Source organism: Pipra filicauda, unplaced genomic scaffold (assembly GCF_003945595.2).
Source record: "Pipra filicauda isolate LSUMZ 115617 unplaced genomic scaffold, ASM394559v2 scaffold238_size1193820_pilon, whole genome shotgun sequence".
In the NCBI taxonomy this organism is placed as follows: domain Eukaryota; kingdom Metazoa; phylum Chordata; class Aves; order Passeriformes; family Pipridae; genus Pipra; species Pipra filicauda.
In genome coordinates, this window is record NW_024104352.1 from 687,997 (window position 1) to 704,064 (window position 16,068).

Consider the following 16,068-nt stretch of genomic DNA (forward strand, 5'->3'; position numbering starts at 1 on the left):
ATTTAGTCTATAAGGTCATATAGTCAGGCCACTGATTTTTAGCCCCCAGAATTTCAGCCTAGTCTGCTACTTGAGAGTGAAGATGTGGATTCCATTAGATACCTGGACCTAATCCAAAGCCCATTGAAATAATTTCAGCTTTCTGTATTTTCAATGGAATAAGCCTGTTTTTAAAGTACAGTTATTTGAATTCATAAAAAAGAGTTACTCTGCAATACTTCCGTGATTACCCTTCTCCCTAAAGATTTTGAATAGTGAACATTTTTATGGCACTGTACAATTCATATCTCACTTCATGGTGTCCCCACGGATGGCTGCAGATGCTATTTCTGGTTTACCTTTTTATTTGAACTGGAAATGTTTCAGTGACTTTCCAAATGCTCTGAACTCTTCATTGGCAAAAGCCATTTACAGGCAACGATGATCAAATGCACATGTTACGGCTGTGCCTGCTGGTTTAATGGATGTGTTTGTCATTTTCCTTTCACCCTCAGCTTTATATCCAGGCCAGACGCCCCGAGAACCTGACCTTGTCCATTGCCAGAGCAGCCTACCCTTCCCATCCTGTGAGGCTGCAGGGCGTGAACAGAGGAGCACCGTACCAGCAGTACCAGCCTGTCGTCATGCTCGAGCAGGATTATGTCATCCAGTGGGATGGCAGAGCACCTGAGGATGTTATCCTGTACCCCATCAACTTCAACAGGTACTGCCCTGTGCTGTTTTCAAAAGGTCTGGGGCTTTATAATTTTTCCAGGTTATTCACAAGTGACCTTTCAAAGGTCTCAGCAAGTTCTGAGAGTGTGGAAGCAAGGTGTTAAAGGTTGGCACTTACTGATGCAGGGAGATGCTTCTGCTTTCACTTTATTCCAGCTTTTTTTGATGTGCAGAGATGTTTCTCTTTCCAGAAAGTTTTGAAATAGAATCCAAATAAGTCCTGGCTTGCTGTCCCTGAAATCCCTCCAGAAGAGCTCTGGCTCTGGTTCATTTGTTTGTACTGGTTGCTGCACACATAATTTATCTCCCATATATATAAAGTGCAGAAATATATCAGAATGTGCTTAAAACTTTACATCTTCTGTAATCCAAACAGCATTGGAATCACTGTTTCTTTTTAACTAAAGTTTTAAAATGTTAGGTTTCAGCACAGCAAAATTGCAGGCTGTGCTGTGTTTATTTCCCATGTTTTCTTCTAGCATTATATAAAGACAGGGTATATCCATTTTAGACGCTACTTTTGTCCCTTGCAATCTGTTTCACTTTGCATAACTTAAGTTATGGTTTTTAGTACTGTTCTTACTTCAGTGAAATTACTTGTGCTTTGCACTGGTACCACTGTTAGGACAGAGTCCTGCAACCCAGTCAGCTTAGCAGGGACGTGCATTGCCATGGTCTGCACAGAGGAGGTGCTGCAAGGCATGAGCACCACAAGAAAGCCTGACCATCACCTTGGGTTCTGCAGTTTGTGTGAGTCCTTGGTTATTGGCAAAAACACACTACAGTAAAAGAGAGAGGTTTGTAAATGAAACCTTACATGATTACACACAACAGAGGCTCGGGTTTCCAAAGCAGGTTTTAGATAGTTGGAATGAAAGAAGGCAGAGGCACTGAGGGCGTGAGGCAGCACGTACTGCTGGTGAACCTGGAAGGTTCCCAAGTCCCTCCAGTATTATCCACCAAACCCCACACCCATCCGCTGCTCCTCCAGCAGTCTCCCTGCTGTGGTTTTAGCGTAGGATAGTTTTGGCAAAAGCTTGAGTTCTATTTGGTTCCTCTGAATCTTGGAGCTGAGAAAATCTGGGGGAAAAATACTGTCCTTAGTTCCCACTACGAAGCCCTGTGGGAATGCACCTGAGAAGGGTAATGTTTCCTCTTTATACATGCCCATTCCAGCAAGTGACATCCAGCTGGTCCTCTTGATTTAAAGATGTTGTAGTTGCAGGGCCATGACTGAGTCTCTAGATGATTGGTGTTTGGGCACTCCTGTCACAGGGGAATTATTAGAATTAAATCAGTGTTTTCTGTAATAATATATCTTTGTGCACTTTAAGGAAGAGGAAAACCCATTAGTCACTCACGGACAAGCTGAGCTTTGCAATTATTATCTGTCTTAAAATGGTGAGCTATTTCCTTGCAATTACAGAGCTAAATCTTCTGACAAGTAACTGGTTGCTCTGTCACTGTGCCAATCCATACTTGCCAAAGCTTTGACCCAGAGTCTTCAGACACAGATTTAAATTTGAAGGCAGCACTGAGTCTCTGGTCGATCTCAGCTTGAATTTTAGCTCTTATTCAAGCAGCAACTTTAACTACATTTTACTATTGAAAACCACAATGTGGTTGTGGTTCCCTTTGTCTTGTTTGAAACCAGTTATTTGAACTGGGCAAAGGTTTGTAGAGTTTTCTGATCCAGAAACAGTTGGCAAGATATCTGTTTTGAAGAATTATAAACAAGAAGTATACTGTAACAAAGGAAAACCACAGTTTTACTTCATTTCATTTAGAGCATCTTGCTAAGAAACAATTGGGAACGAATTGTGTGGCTGCTCTGTCTACACCTCAACTATGCTGGATGCTCACTAATGTGAGACTTCAGGCTGATGCAACAGTGAAATGTCCAGACTGCATGGAAAAACATGGAGAAAATAGATTCCTGCGGAAGGGTAAAGGAATTGAAGCAAAAAAGAGGCTTTAGGAATTTGAAGGAAAACAAGGGTCTACCTAAGCAGTTCCACATATGACTTTTACTAAACATTGTATTTTAATAATTTCTGGAGTAGAAGAAATCTTGGATTGTGGAACCCAGAGTAATCAGAGATAAAAAAACAGGGAAATTATTTTACCTGTCCCAAGTGACTTTATGTTTTGTTTGTACTTTTAAAATTCATAATACTGAATAATATCCCAAAAATGAACTCTTAATATCATAACATCTGTGCCAAGTATGATGCAAACCAAATCATGTTTGATGAACTTTAATAGCAATATTCTAGGATTAATAATTTCAGACAAAACCTGAGTGAACAGTTCAACTGTTGGAAGGCTATATCTGGGATGCTGCCTTTGCAGCTAGGCAGCCCTCGTGCTTCTGGAGTGATTTGCTCTGTACTGGCTAAAGGAAGGTCAGAGGGGAAATAAGGAATTTGACAGGGAGATGTGTACCAGGATTGGGATTTCTGTGCAGGTCAGGCACAGCACTAATGTTGAATACTTGCATGATTAACACTTTCCCTGCCCCTGAGCCACTGTAGAAAGACTCAATAGAAGTCATGCCAGTCTGTTGGAAGACTGGAACGCCCAGATTCCTGAGGTGGGCAGGAGCTGGTCGGGATGAATTCACATGACTCAGCTGAAATTGGCAGCTGTGAGCTGCAAATCTTGTCCAGTGAGTTCAGAGGCACCGCTCGGGTGGATTTGCTCAGCAGAGGAGGACACCACCTAGAGCAGTCACCCAGCAGATCTTTTTCTTGTGCTTTCTAACCTCTTTCTTTCTATCTTGCTGCAGTACTTGTGTCTTCCTTGCACTGATTCAAACCATGTTTAGAGTAATCCTTCAATTTCTTCGCTTCCATCAAAATACGTGGCTAAACCAACAGAACTGCTGTGTCTCCACTCGCTGCCCTGTGGCGCAAAGGGGCTTTTTGATGCCTGCCGGTGTCACTCCCAGGGAGGGATGGACTGGTTTGCATTTGTCAGGGTAACTGTGTCTCTCCTTGGCTTGATGGGCAAACATAAAGCCACGGTGGAGACCCACAGGCTCTGTTTTCAGGCTGCTGGGGAACATTGCTGGCTCAGCAGAAATGCCTGTTTATGCTATGGACCGGGTTGTCTGTCTAATGGCTGGGAGTCTCCCTGTGAGGATGAGAACATGGATGGGTATTGATGCTTCTGGAAAGAGGCAGTGCAAGACAAGTAACTTCTAAATGTTTTGGCGAGTGAACAGAGGGAGAGCACAGGCTGGAATTTTAATGACTAGGAATGAAGTGTGCTCCAGAATCAGCCCAGATTCGTTGAGGGTGTTTTTCAGGGCAGAAAGTGTGTGCAAAACCTTCATGAACCCTCAGACCCCTTCTCCATGGGTTTTGTTTCTTTGTTGGAGTGGTTTTCACCTTCTCTGCCCCCTCAGAGCTGTTTGTATTTTTCCATTTGTTGTTTTTGTTTTTTTGGGTTTTTTTTGCTGCTTCACAGAAGTATGAGAGTTATCTGTAAGACTGAGTTAAGGGCTTTCCTCAAAATTATTACCCCAAAGAACAAAGGTCCACAGAGAACATTAAGCTTGTTACAAGACAGGGGAGAGGCTGGTAAGTCAGGAGAAGAGGATGGAAAACATAATTTGGTTGCAAGTAAGTGCCTTCTTTAAGGAGCTGGAGAACAGTACAAAGATTGTCACTTCATACATTAATCAAAGTCAGAAATGAAGTCCTTCAATTTAATGACTCGGGCTTTGTGCCTGTGCAAATTTTCTAATCACAGAAGAAGCGAAGGTAAATACTATTATCAAAGGCACAGGGCTGTTCCATAAGTCAGCCAGGCTTCTTTGTGCTATCAGCACATCTAAAGATAAGAATGAAATCTCCTCAGAGCACATATCTGAAGTATAGTGTAATACGTTGTGTTGTTGGAGTGGCCAGAAAGCAGTGGCAGCTAGATTAAGCATTCCTTGCTTTTAATGAGGACAGAGAAATACCTCTATACCTGGTCTGCTAAGGCTCAGAGGGAAGGGTTTTCCCTTGTTAGGGCTCTCTGCCATGGTTTGACAGGGCGAATTCAGGGAAATGTGAGCAGTTAATAGTATAAAGAGGGTGGGTTTTGTAGGTGGATTGCCAAAGTCTTGCAAGAGGGGGCTTTTCTTTGTACTGCATCTCTCCTGCCAGATGCTGGCTTCAAGGACAGTGCTGAGCAAGATTTCCCAGGCTCTCTCCATAGGTACCCTCTGAGCTTTGTCTGGAGGGGCACAGTGAGGCTCATCATATTGGTGTTCTTTGGTGCCTTGATGCAGGAGTTCGATCTTTATGAGAGTCTTAAAAAAAAAAAATTAAAAAATAAAAAAGGCAGGGAAGGCCCAAATTTCTTTTCAACAACAAGCAAAAGGGCAGATGCCCATGTGTGTGCCCAGGCACGTGTTCAACCTTTCCCCTGCTGCAGTGTTTGTGCAGGGATGGGCATGGATTCACTGCTCAACTCCTGTATTTGCTAGGCTGAAGACCTGTGCTTGGGCTTGTTACCTTATTCACCAGTGAATAATCTTAATTGTCTGAAAATTCAAGAGCCCAGAATGAGCTTGGGTCTAAATTTTTCATTAAAAATACTGTACCCTTTCGACCTTGAGTGGTACAAAGCCTCCAGGATGCTGCAATCCATCCAAAGGTGGAGATTTCAGTGCGAGGAAACTTACACAGCCCAAGTCTGCACTGAGACTCTGGGGGACTCATTATGTTTGTATTTGCCAAGGTTGTGTAGGTAGGTTTTTTTCCTATGGCTTATTATTCAATGCCAGTCTGATTCATACTTTCAGCTACTTGTCATTTTTGTGATTAAATTCCTTAGTGGTGATAAGGTCTGGAGAAAAACAAAGATAACAAGACAAGGCTAGAATGTGCTCGTGGCAGTCTTGCCCAGTTTAGGGATATTTCCTAAATTGTTTCTTTTTCAGATTAGCTTGAAATGAGCTTTTCCTCTTGCTTCCCAGGTTGATAAATGCACAGGAAGGCCTAATTGGTATTTCAAAGTGGAGCTAACTGTTTAAGGCTGTGAATGCTTTCTTGTTCTTGTACGTGCATGAGTTCTGACCTGGATCCCCCAGATCTGGATGGAATACAAGTAACACCAGCACTATTTCCAATAATAATAAGTAAAGTGCTACTTGGGTTTTGTAGCCTGCCCCTCCTGATAACATCTATAATTCAGAGTTAATCATCCACACAACACAGAAGTCAGCAGATATATTTAAATTCCCTTCTGTCTATTTAAATCTCCTAAATTATCCACAGATCAACCCGTGGATGAAAGCCACAGGGTATTTTTTTTTTTAATTGGAAAGAAGCTAAAACATTTGCCAGAACACCAGGTTGCAGATTGCACCATTTAGTAGAGTTGGGCAGGAGCGAGTGCTGATGTTGCCATGTTCCAGCCATGCTAAAACCCCCAAAGTCTTTGCTTCCCCACCTGCTCCCTTGCTGCCCTCTGTCCTCTGCAGCCAGCATTAACAAGGAGACGTGTCCTTCCTGAGCTGATCATTTTACAGCATGAATTAGAGCAATCTGAGCATCAGACAGTCCCCAGATGGCTGTGGCAAACCAGGCTGCTTGTCCCTTTGAAACCCAGCATTGGAAACCTGAGGGTTTTTCCTCATTTTCACCTTTCTCATGGCCCATGGATTGGGGCTTGGGGGTCCTGAAGGAGCCTTTCCTGACCTGATGTGTATCCAAGGCACAGCAGTGAAAACACAAAGTATGCAGAGATAGAGTACTTGGGAAGACATTAGAAAGATAGAAATTGAATTGGGATGTGATTCTTCCATGCAAACATGTAGGGTGGGAAAAAAGATGAAAAGATTATGTACTGTATTTAAATGCAGGAAGTTTTTATTTTTGCTTGAATACATTTGTCTGCAAGCCAAATGCTGTCTGAGTCAGACCCTGGTTTCATGAGGATCAGCAGAACTGTACCTCAGGGCAGGATCCCTCCTGTAATTTGTTGAGCTTCACAAAAGCAAAAATCATTCTTTTTGCCCAAGGAGATGTGGATAAAACAAAAAGTTTTAATTTATATTAAGACATGATATTTTCAATGGCATTTCCTAAATAGCAACATTTAGGAAACGCATTTAAATCCCAATACACACAAATCTAGTTAGCTAAACACACACCTGACTTGTTACTATCCCTGCAACAGTCCTTCAGAAGAGTCTATCCTTAACAACAAGGCCCTGAAAAAATTGGCTGGATGTTCACACAACAACCATGTTTGTCATCACAGGGGGTTTGGGGTGTGTTTAATGGACTTGACTTGAAGAGAAGCTGAGGTTGGGAGAAATGTTTTGAGGGAAAAACCAGCTGTGTCCTGACTGAGAGCAAGGAGTATTGACCTCCTCTGATTTATTCTTGGGATGAGTTGGAGGCTGAATGGTGGTTATGCTTTTTTTTTTTCCTTTGAAGTTTAAAATTCAGCCTGTGAGAGACAAACTTACCAAAGGAGTACGTGGGGATTTCTGCTTTGTTCCCATATTATGAACAGGGAAGTTTTAAATTCTCAGTTCTCTCACTCCCTTTGAAAGTTCAGCTCACGTAGATGTTGACCAAAATGTCAGAGGGGTTGTTTTTAAATAGGAGTAATAACAGTTGGGGGAGACTGACTCACTGGATAGAACTCTCTTGTTTTTTCAAACCCAAGGAAAAAAAATGTAATTTTTAGTTGTAATCTATGGCATTCCCTCATTAGCTTACCCCAGATTTTCATCAGTGAGATCAGGATTTGGACCTTGCACTTCCATGGTCATCAGCTATGTGACACACCATGTCAATAAACATGGTGGGACTGTTTTCTAGAATAATATTCATCAGCTTAGAGGTTCTCTTTGCTAAAATGCAGCCAGGATTGACATCCAGCATAACCAGAAACCCCGGCACCAGATGATACCCATTTGCCCAGGACTCACACTCCATCCAGGGCAGCCAATATTGTGAATTGCTCACAGTGTTGAACAAGTGTTATTTATCCTCTCACAGGCAGTAAGAGCCACAGACATGCACTTTTTCTGTGTTTACTCCAGCCAAATCTCATCTCCAAGTTACATGACTCATTTTATATCCCACCACTGACAAAGGTCTCCCCTTCTTTGCCTGTTTGATCATGTTTCTCTCAGTGTCTTTGCTTTTGAGAGTTTGGGGTTGAACTGGGGGGGATGTTCTGAGGGTTGTAAATGAGGTATGTATGTGTGTACGTGCAGATCTGTATCTACCACATGTCCAAGAACAGGAAACCTCTTGCCTGCTTTTCTGCCTTTCCCTTGTCCTTTTTATGCTTTTGCTTATGCCAGGAAGCCTGCTCATTGCCAAAACATAAGAATACTTTTTTAGCACTTTATCTGATGTTTTTGCTTCACCTGAAAGAGCCAGAACTGCAAATGCCAATATCCTGGTGAAAAAAGAGCCATTTCCAAAAGAAAATAAGCAGGCTAAAGATGTTGGTAAAAATGCATGAAGTGCACTGTAGGGATTGTTGAATGACAGTGACAGAGGGGCAGAAGTGCCAGGTTTTATACATGTCAGTGTAGGCAGATTCTCAAAAAAAGTAATCTTTGAAACTGTTAGGACCTACTAAAGTCTTTTTCCTAGCATATATTTAGCTTTTCTCCTTTAAATACCAATTTTATTTTTGTTTTTTTTTTTTTTTTCAAAAACACAAAGAAAAATGTTGGCCTGATTAAGAACAAGAATTAAAAAAAGAAAGAAGAATTTTACTTACTTATAAAATGAAATTAACTTGTTCACTAGAAAAGCTTGAGGTCACAATCACTTAGCTTTGGGGTGCAAATATCCTAAATAGCTCAAGTTAATTTTCTACACATATTAGCATGACCTTCATTTAAATTGGAAAGTCAGACTTTCTACCTGAGAATATTTCAATTTGTTTCTCTTACAAGAAATTCCTAGAATGAAAGTTGAAGACTCAAAAAAAATAGAGTCCTCTGTATTGCTACATTGGTATTTTGTTTATCAAGTCTGACTTCTACCCTTGTGTTATAAGTGAGATTTCCCCCTTTGTTTGTGCTGGTCTTTAAGCACAAGAGCACCTAAAGCTACACACACTCCCCCAGCCTTCAGGCAGAAATTACTTTGAATTCATAATTTGGGATCTACTATGAATTCAGTGTTTTCATTCCCTGCCAGTGCTGTGTGTGTCCCCAAGCCTCTGGGCACCTGTGACATTGTCAGCTCATGTGCTGGTACTGAGAGCAGCAAAACCAGGACTTACCTACAGCATATTTAGGCTGGTTCAAATTTTTCTTATTCTACCTACAAATATTCACCCCAGGGTATAAGCTGGTAAATAATATAGAATTGAGAGATTGCAGCAGAGAAATAAAACAGAACCCACAGTTAACGACCACCCCAAAAAAGAGGAAGGTTTCCTGTACTTCAGCCCAGCCAGGAGGGCCTTGTGCAGTGGCTGAGGAAGATACACACACATCTGTTTTACTTTGGACTCAACATCCAGGATGTCCCACACCTGGTTCCTGCTTTGCTTGAGGCTGCATTTCTCCCTCAGTTTTGGCAATGCCATCTAACCCCCATCCAGTGCCCAGCTCAAAGGCAGAGTCACAGGGACTGTGCTATGCACAGGGACAGCAGCTATGCTGACATCTCTTGCTTTGATTTCCTGGAGGTGCTGGAGCCCAGCTCAGCCACACAGCCAGGTATTTTGGAGGCTTTATGGTGGGTTTTGTACAAGCTGAAGAAACAGTCTGAAGTGCAGAACTAAATAGGAAGCTGTTATAATACCGCTAAATTAAAGAGAAAATAACCACCTTATTCCTTCCTATATTTACATAGAGGATAACTTCTAATGCCTTCCCTTCTCACATCTCCTCCCAAGCCCTCTGTTGTGGGAATGTACTAATTTCCATCTCTTCCTCCACAAATTCCAAAGTAGGTGCTTTTCATTTGATCTTTTCAGTCCTGGTGTAATTTATTTCAGTACTTCACTCAGCCTGCTCACGTGCACACCAGACTGTGGCACTCCTATTCCCAAATGCCCCAGCAACTCAAGACAGTCACAGCTGTAGATTTTTCATGCCTTTTTTTTCCCCTTTCACCCTCCAGTTTCCTTTTCTAATGCCTTTCTCATTCCCTGGGGAGGTGGTAATCAGTGTAGCACAGCACCAAAGCTGGTTCCCAGCATCTGGGGGAGTGACCAGCTCTTTTTGTGATGGTGACTTCAGGGGATGAAATGTGCTAACACAATGCAAATCACCCTTATGAAACAGCCAAATGTCTTGGGATTCCATCCTAAAAATACTACACAAATATGGCTTTGGTACATTTCTTTCATTTCCTCTAGTCAGAGACCAGATCATCTGAAAATATATCCGTTTTCAAGCTGTCCTGTGTTATGACACAGCTGGAGTTGGTTAAAATCTAGAGGGCAGTATCTGGCTTAAGCTGATGGGTCTTTGTGTGGCTTTGATTTATTATCCTAGAACAGCCTGTCCCCTCTTCCATCCTGTAGATAGCTTTGTTTTGTTTTAATGAAAAAACCAGAACAAGGCTGAAATAGCTTTGCTTTATTGCTCTCCATGTGTAAAGCAAAGTAGAGGTCTAGGCATGAAGATTCCCAGATTTCACCAAATTGAAGTGGTTTCCCCCCATTTATTGCTCTGCAGGCAGGGATGGGTGGCGGGTCACTTCAGGGAAGCCTTTGGAGAAATTTTTACTTCCTGAGGTGTGCAGGATGCAGAGAGACAGACAATGAAGGTGATGTTTGTCTTTTTCTAAGCCAAATTTATTTTTTCACATTTTAACAAGGAAGTTAAAAAAATACATTTAAATCCTCGATGGTTTTAGTGGCATAAGGAAAGCAAACTATGGTACTGGTTCAGGAGTCCTGGTGTTACAGGCTGAGCCACTTCAGAGGGGAGGAAGGAGGGAAAAAAGAGCTAATTATCTTGGTATTCAATTTTTCTTTTTAAGTGTAAACTTCTTGTGGCTTTCTGCTTTGCACAGCACAAGTGCATCTCACAGACAGGAAAGGGTGTTGGGATCTTTTGTGGAAGAGCCTTCCCATCAGTATCTGAATTACACTGTAGCTGCATCTTTGATTCTAAGTCTTGTACTAAAGGTTTCTAATTTGGAGCTGTTTTTTCTCTGCAAGAGGGTGACAGTCAGAATCACAGGATGAAGGAAAGCCACGGGGCCAATCTTTTTTGTAAATATGTAAATTGGGGTAAACAAGAGTTAAAAGGTGATTTAACTTCACCCTTAGTTACTCTAAACTGACATTGCAGAAAGAACCACAGAGGGGGAGATTTTAATGGAAACCATAATAATAAACTTTGCTGTAAAGTGGAGGAAGCAGGTCTCTTTAGACCGTGGCTGTAGTTCAAGTCGGAGATTACTTTCTAATTCCTGAATCTGTGCCCCCGGTGAAATGTCTGCTGGCTGCTGGTTCCCTCTCCCACAGCAGCTCCGGATGGACTGAAACAAGCCCCGGCTGCCTCAGGAGACGTGAGTGGGTATGTGACTGGTTGTACCTCAGCCTTATGGGGCAAGGAAGAGAAAATATCTGATTTTAAGCCATCCTGGCACCTGTCTCAAAGTCCTCTGAGGTCAGCTGGGGTCCCTGCATCAGACCTTCATAATAAGCAGCCCTTGTTTCCAGACAAAGCAAAAAAATCTGATTTTCTTTGGCTTTGAGGATTTGTTGTGTTTTTTTTTTCAAAGGAAAAAGAGAACCTCAAAGGACATTTCTTTGTTTTCCCCTGAAGACTGTACTCTTGGCTGCAGACCATCTCTCTTGTGCTCAAGCCCTGAAGTGCATTTTTTCCCTTTCCCCCTGCCTGCCCTTTCTGCCGACAGAGGAGACTGGCTGCGTGTTGCCCTCTGCTATCCCAGGGAAGCCGTTTTCCAGGTGGTGGGAGACATCTACCAGCGACGGACAGGGACGGTGCACAGTGTCCAGCACTACCTTGCTGCTCCTTCCATCGCTCTCAACAGAACTCGTGAGCGGCTCTTCTACTTCGACAGAGGATCAGGGTGAGCCCTGCTGTGCCCCTGGGTGGGCAGCAAGCCCTTGGGGTCTTTCTCTTACCAGCCCCAGCACCTCCTTTCTTCTTTCTCATAGTTAAGATTCAGGTCTGCCCATCTTGCATGCTCTCTTCACTGATTTCAGGTCAAAATGGATTTCCAGGCTGGGGTACCTGGGGCAGGTCTATGTCTGCATCCAAGCAGTGATTTGCATTCCTGCTCAGAGAAGATTTCTTGGCTGGACTGAGTACCTTGTGCATCCCTGCTACTTAGATCACTCCAGGTGTGGGTACAGTGTAAATATTTGTTTGAACTCGATGTACCCCAAAGGGCCATGAAAAAGAGCCCTTTTGCGACTGCTGTGGCTCCAACACTGAGACAGTTTGGGAAGTTTCAACTTCTGCATATTCCCATGAAGAGAGATTTCTAAAATAATCACATTCTAAAAATCAGATTTAGTGAAAAAAGGAGAGCACCACAGCACATCTCTTATTTGGAAGGTGTGAAGATGGTTCTATAAATCTTGCACTATCTTTGAAAGGCTTTAGGACACCTTTGGTTAAAAAAACATATTACGAAACTGTGTTTCTCAGTCAGCTAAAATAGGGAGAAAAAAAGTGTTTTGTGGTTTAACCACGAGTCCCATGATGCTTCACCTGACTAAGTAGCTACTTCAGGAATCAGTCCACAAATGCCAGATTTGAAAATAAGACAGGATATATTTATTCATTCAACCATAACACATGAGCAATCGAATCCCGGAATGCCTTCCTTGCTAACCAGGCTCCTCGCTGATGGCCAGGTCTCTCTCATCACAGGAATTGTGAAACATCAATTCGCTAATTAATCCTCCTTAATAAAAAAAAAAAAAAAAAAAAAAAAAAAGCTGCCCAAAGTCTGTAAACAGGTTGTTTACTACTGAATAGCAGGGAAAATGGTCACACGTGTGGATCTGTGGGGGAAAGGCCATGAGCTGCCAGCAGCCATCTGGACCTGGCACATGCAGATTGATGGGTCTAACCTAACTAAATTCTGGCAGTATCAGCATTTTGGTTCCCCGTTTAGTTCAGCAGTGATTTTTTTAGCCTGCCAGAGCACAGAAGTTACGGGATTGGCATTTTTCTTTTCCTGTTGTTGTTTTTTAGACTTCATTTCATAACGAGTGGGATGTTTCCCCTTCTTTTTTTAACCCCACATCCTTGGAAAGGAACCAAGCTTATTCATTCTTTCTTCCAGACAAAAAGAAACAAATATTTAGTTTTAAAAGAAAGAGAATGAAAATTCCATGCAAAGCTCATGTATCTTTTTGATCCTGAAGCTGAACTGAGCTGTTTATGTAATTTCTTCAGCTTGAATTGTAGCATGGAGAGGATTGAAAACATACTTGGAACAGCCAGAATTAAAAATGAACTCCAAAGGCCAGAAGGCCTGGCTGCCTTGGAGCTTCTGTCATGCATGCCTAGAGCTGAGCTCTGCCATGAAGTGAGCTGAAGGGCCAATGCTCATAATTCCAAACAAACCTTTCTCCTTCTGCACAACAGCCTAAGCACAGCTGCTGCTCGTTCTCTGGTGGGATGCCACCACACCCAGGAGCAGCAGGAGCGCTTGGGGCTGGAGGGGGGTCTGTCCCACATGCTGCTTGTGTGGTGAAGGCTTGGGCATGAGGGCTGCAAGTGCTGCAGGTCTTGTCACACCGGGATGAGAGGGCAGCTCGACCTACATCCTTGCAGGACCCACTTGGCAATGGATGTGCAGATCCTGTCTCTGCTCAACTTGTCCCCTAAGCCCACAGGGGGTGTCTGATGCCTCTGTTTGCTCCCATTTGTAGGTACCTGTTTGTTCACCTGCAAGCCCATGAAGCTCGGGAAGGACACAGTTACTGCTCTCAGCAAGGCTGTGAACGTATCAAAATCACGGCGCACATGAGCCCGGGGGACTCCTGGAGCTGTGACCCCAACCCCTTCCCTGAGAGGCCAGTGGCTGCCCAGCACCCCGTGTCCCAGCGCCCAACTGGGCTGTGCAGGGCATGTGGAGCCCCACAGGTACCACCACGATGCATGAAACAGCCTCTGAGGTTGTGCAATGTATGTGAACCCACGCGTGGTCAATTTGTTCTGACAGCATACAAGGAGAAGCCGTAGGGAATTCCCACATGTGAATCTGCCCAGCATCACGTAACCTGTGTAAAGGGGAGGGTTTTGCTCTGAATTGCTGCAGCTTTCTGTACTGTGCTTCAAAGACTGCCTCAAAGAAAGTGCCCAACTGGAAGCATGTGGATGCACATTCATGGCACCTTTTTTCCCCTTTCTTTCTTTTAAACTTAAACAAAAGGACACTTGGGAGGGCTTATTTTGAAGTAGCTTTGAATTCAGAAGTACAACACTGCCGCTGTATTTCAAACTGGGAAGTAATTCTGGTTAATAGGAATAACTGAAAAATTAGAACCAGCTTTTCTCTTTGTTTAGTGTAGATTCATGCGACTCCAAATCCTGTAGAACTGTTTCAGACTCCTATAGACCTACACTTGAGTTTATATTCAAGCAAAATATATGAAATCCATACTCAACTTTTAAACTTACTTAGTGGCAGAGTCACCATCAGAGGTCTCTTCCAACCAGCATTCCCACGATCCTTTGACAAATGCTTCTTAATAATGAGCACTTAATTGTGAATCAGGATCACAATTTGAACAAAGGACTCTAAGTTTTGCAATCACGTATATACAAGCATGGGTACCTGGTGTCATTTTGCTGATGAAAACCAGTTAGCAAGCCAACTTTTAAGGTTCTGTCTCTGGTGTAATTGCAGGTTGCCATCACCAGCACACCCTCAGTCGAGTACATAAGGATCCAGATCCAATCTCTCAGCAGGGCGGACACACAAAACCACTTGACATCTGCGTTCATTAAGGTATGTTGTGTTTTACTGCATTTGAAGTAGTGGTTAAACAGAGAAAACTTTATCTCCAAGGAAAGCTACTGCAGAATCTTGCTGAGCTTTGGCAGAAGGAAATGGGAAGTTCCCCTGGAAGAGGCAAGTGCATTGTTCTCCCTTACAATTAACTCCATTAAAGTCACTGGGAGTTCCTATTCTATTCAGATGAGGATTTGAGCTTTTATGGGAAAAAAAGGCCTTTTATCACCTCAGAAGAAGAATTAACACCACCATTCTAATGTAGAGGAAGGGGAGGAAAAACCAGAAGTCATTGTTTACAAAGGATGTGGGGGAAAAAACAAGTTTGTTTTCCTGATTTTCTCTGCTGGCATTGCACTAAAAGATAAAAATAACTATATTTCACTACTGAAGCAGTTTGGAGCTGTCAGGTTGACCCTGCATGTGCCTTATATGTCTGTCTAGACAGTGAAGGGTGACTGGAATCATTCTTGCAAGAACACTGTCCAGGCTTACATACCTGTGTGCTACTGAATTATAATTAATGCTAACAAATGCCAAGCAAAGCTGGTGCAGCATCCTTTAGGAGTCTGAGCAGCCAAGGTTTCTTGCTAGTGCACTGGCTGCACCATCAAAATTTATTCAAAACCATTAGCAAGCAGGTGTTACTGGAGGCAGCATCCTCACTTGTGGTGAAGCACAGACACCTCTGTGTGTGCAGCACTCATGGGACAGGTGTAGTATCCTCAAAGCTTCTTTGCTTTTTCTTAGGCTTTAATGCAAAGTGCTGTTTTCCTAAGGAAGTTTTATTTCTAACGCGTGTACCCCTAGCTGCAATAAAGGCTGGGCTAGGCAAGTGGTAAAGATTACTGTCTAAAGGATGATTCTCACCCTAAATCTTAAAAGGTTTCAGAGAATTTGGAAATAAAGAAGTACATGCTTTGTTTCTGTTTAGCTGAATGAAGTGCAAAGGTCAGAATTGTTTTAAATTTCTGATCCAAGCTTCCCCATGGGCTGAGTTAGCCAGATGTGGTGTGCCCCACCCCAGTCCTGTAGGGCCATGGGGGCCCATGTGCTGGCTCCTCTGGGGGTCTGTAGCACGTGGATGTGGGACAGGACACACATCAGAGCTGTTTCTTTGGCAGAGGCTCACACTTGGGTCTGTTTGCAGTGGTGGTTGCTCTCTGCTGCGTGTGCACCCAGACTTTGTCACACTTCCCACGCTTAGGAGTGTGAGACAGCCAGGACAGGCAAAAGATTTAGTCTGTCTTTGCTCCTCTTCGCTCCCCTCTGGCCACCCATGGCCTGGAGATTCATGTTTCCCTTACCCTTGACCCCCTATTGCATTCAGCATCCCCTGACATCTTGCAGAAGCTACTTTTTGACACTTGGCTCCCTCATTCAGTCTGGCCCTATATTCCCTGAAGACATTCAT

General features: G+C 43.1%; 2 protein-coding genes across 2 annotated transcripts in view; both read left to right on the plus strand.

Annotated features, from left to right (window-relative positions):
• LOC114001204 (cell migration inducing hyaluronidase 1) overlaps positions 1 to 16,068 on the plus strand; it is a 109,517-nt gene that overhangs the window by 26,650 nt on the left and 66,799 nt on the right. The gene's annotated exons all lie outside the window — the stretch shown is intronic.
• LOC114001208 (cell surface hyaluronidase-like) overlaps positions 1 to 16,068 on the plus strand; it is a 47,182-nt gene that overhangs the window by 26,300 nt on the left and 4,814 nt on the right. Inside the window, 4 exon segments of the mRNA XM_027746197.2 lie at positions 495 to 703; positions 11,574 to 11,750; positions 13,570 to 13,783; positions 14,550 to 14,651. Coding sequence (XP_027601998.2) covers positions 495 to 703; positions 11,574 to 11,750; positions 13,570 to 13,783; positions 14,550 to 14,651 — 702 coding nt within the window.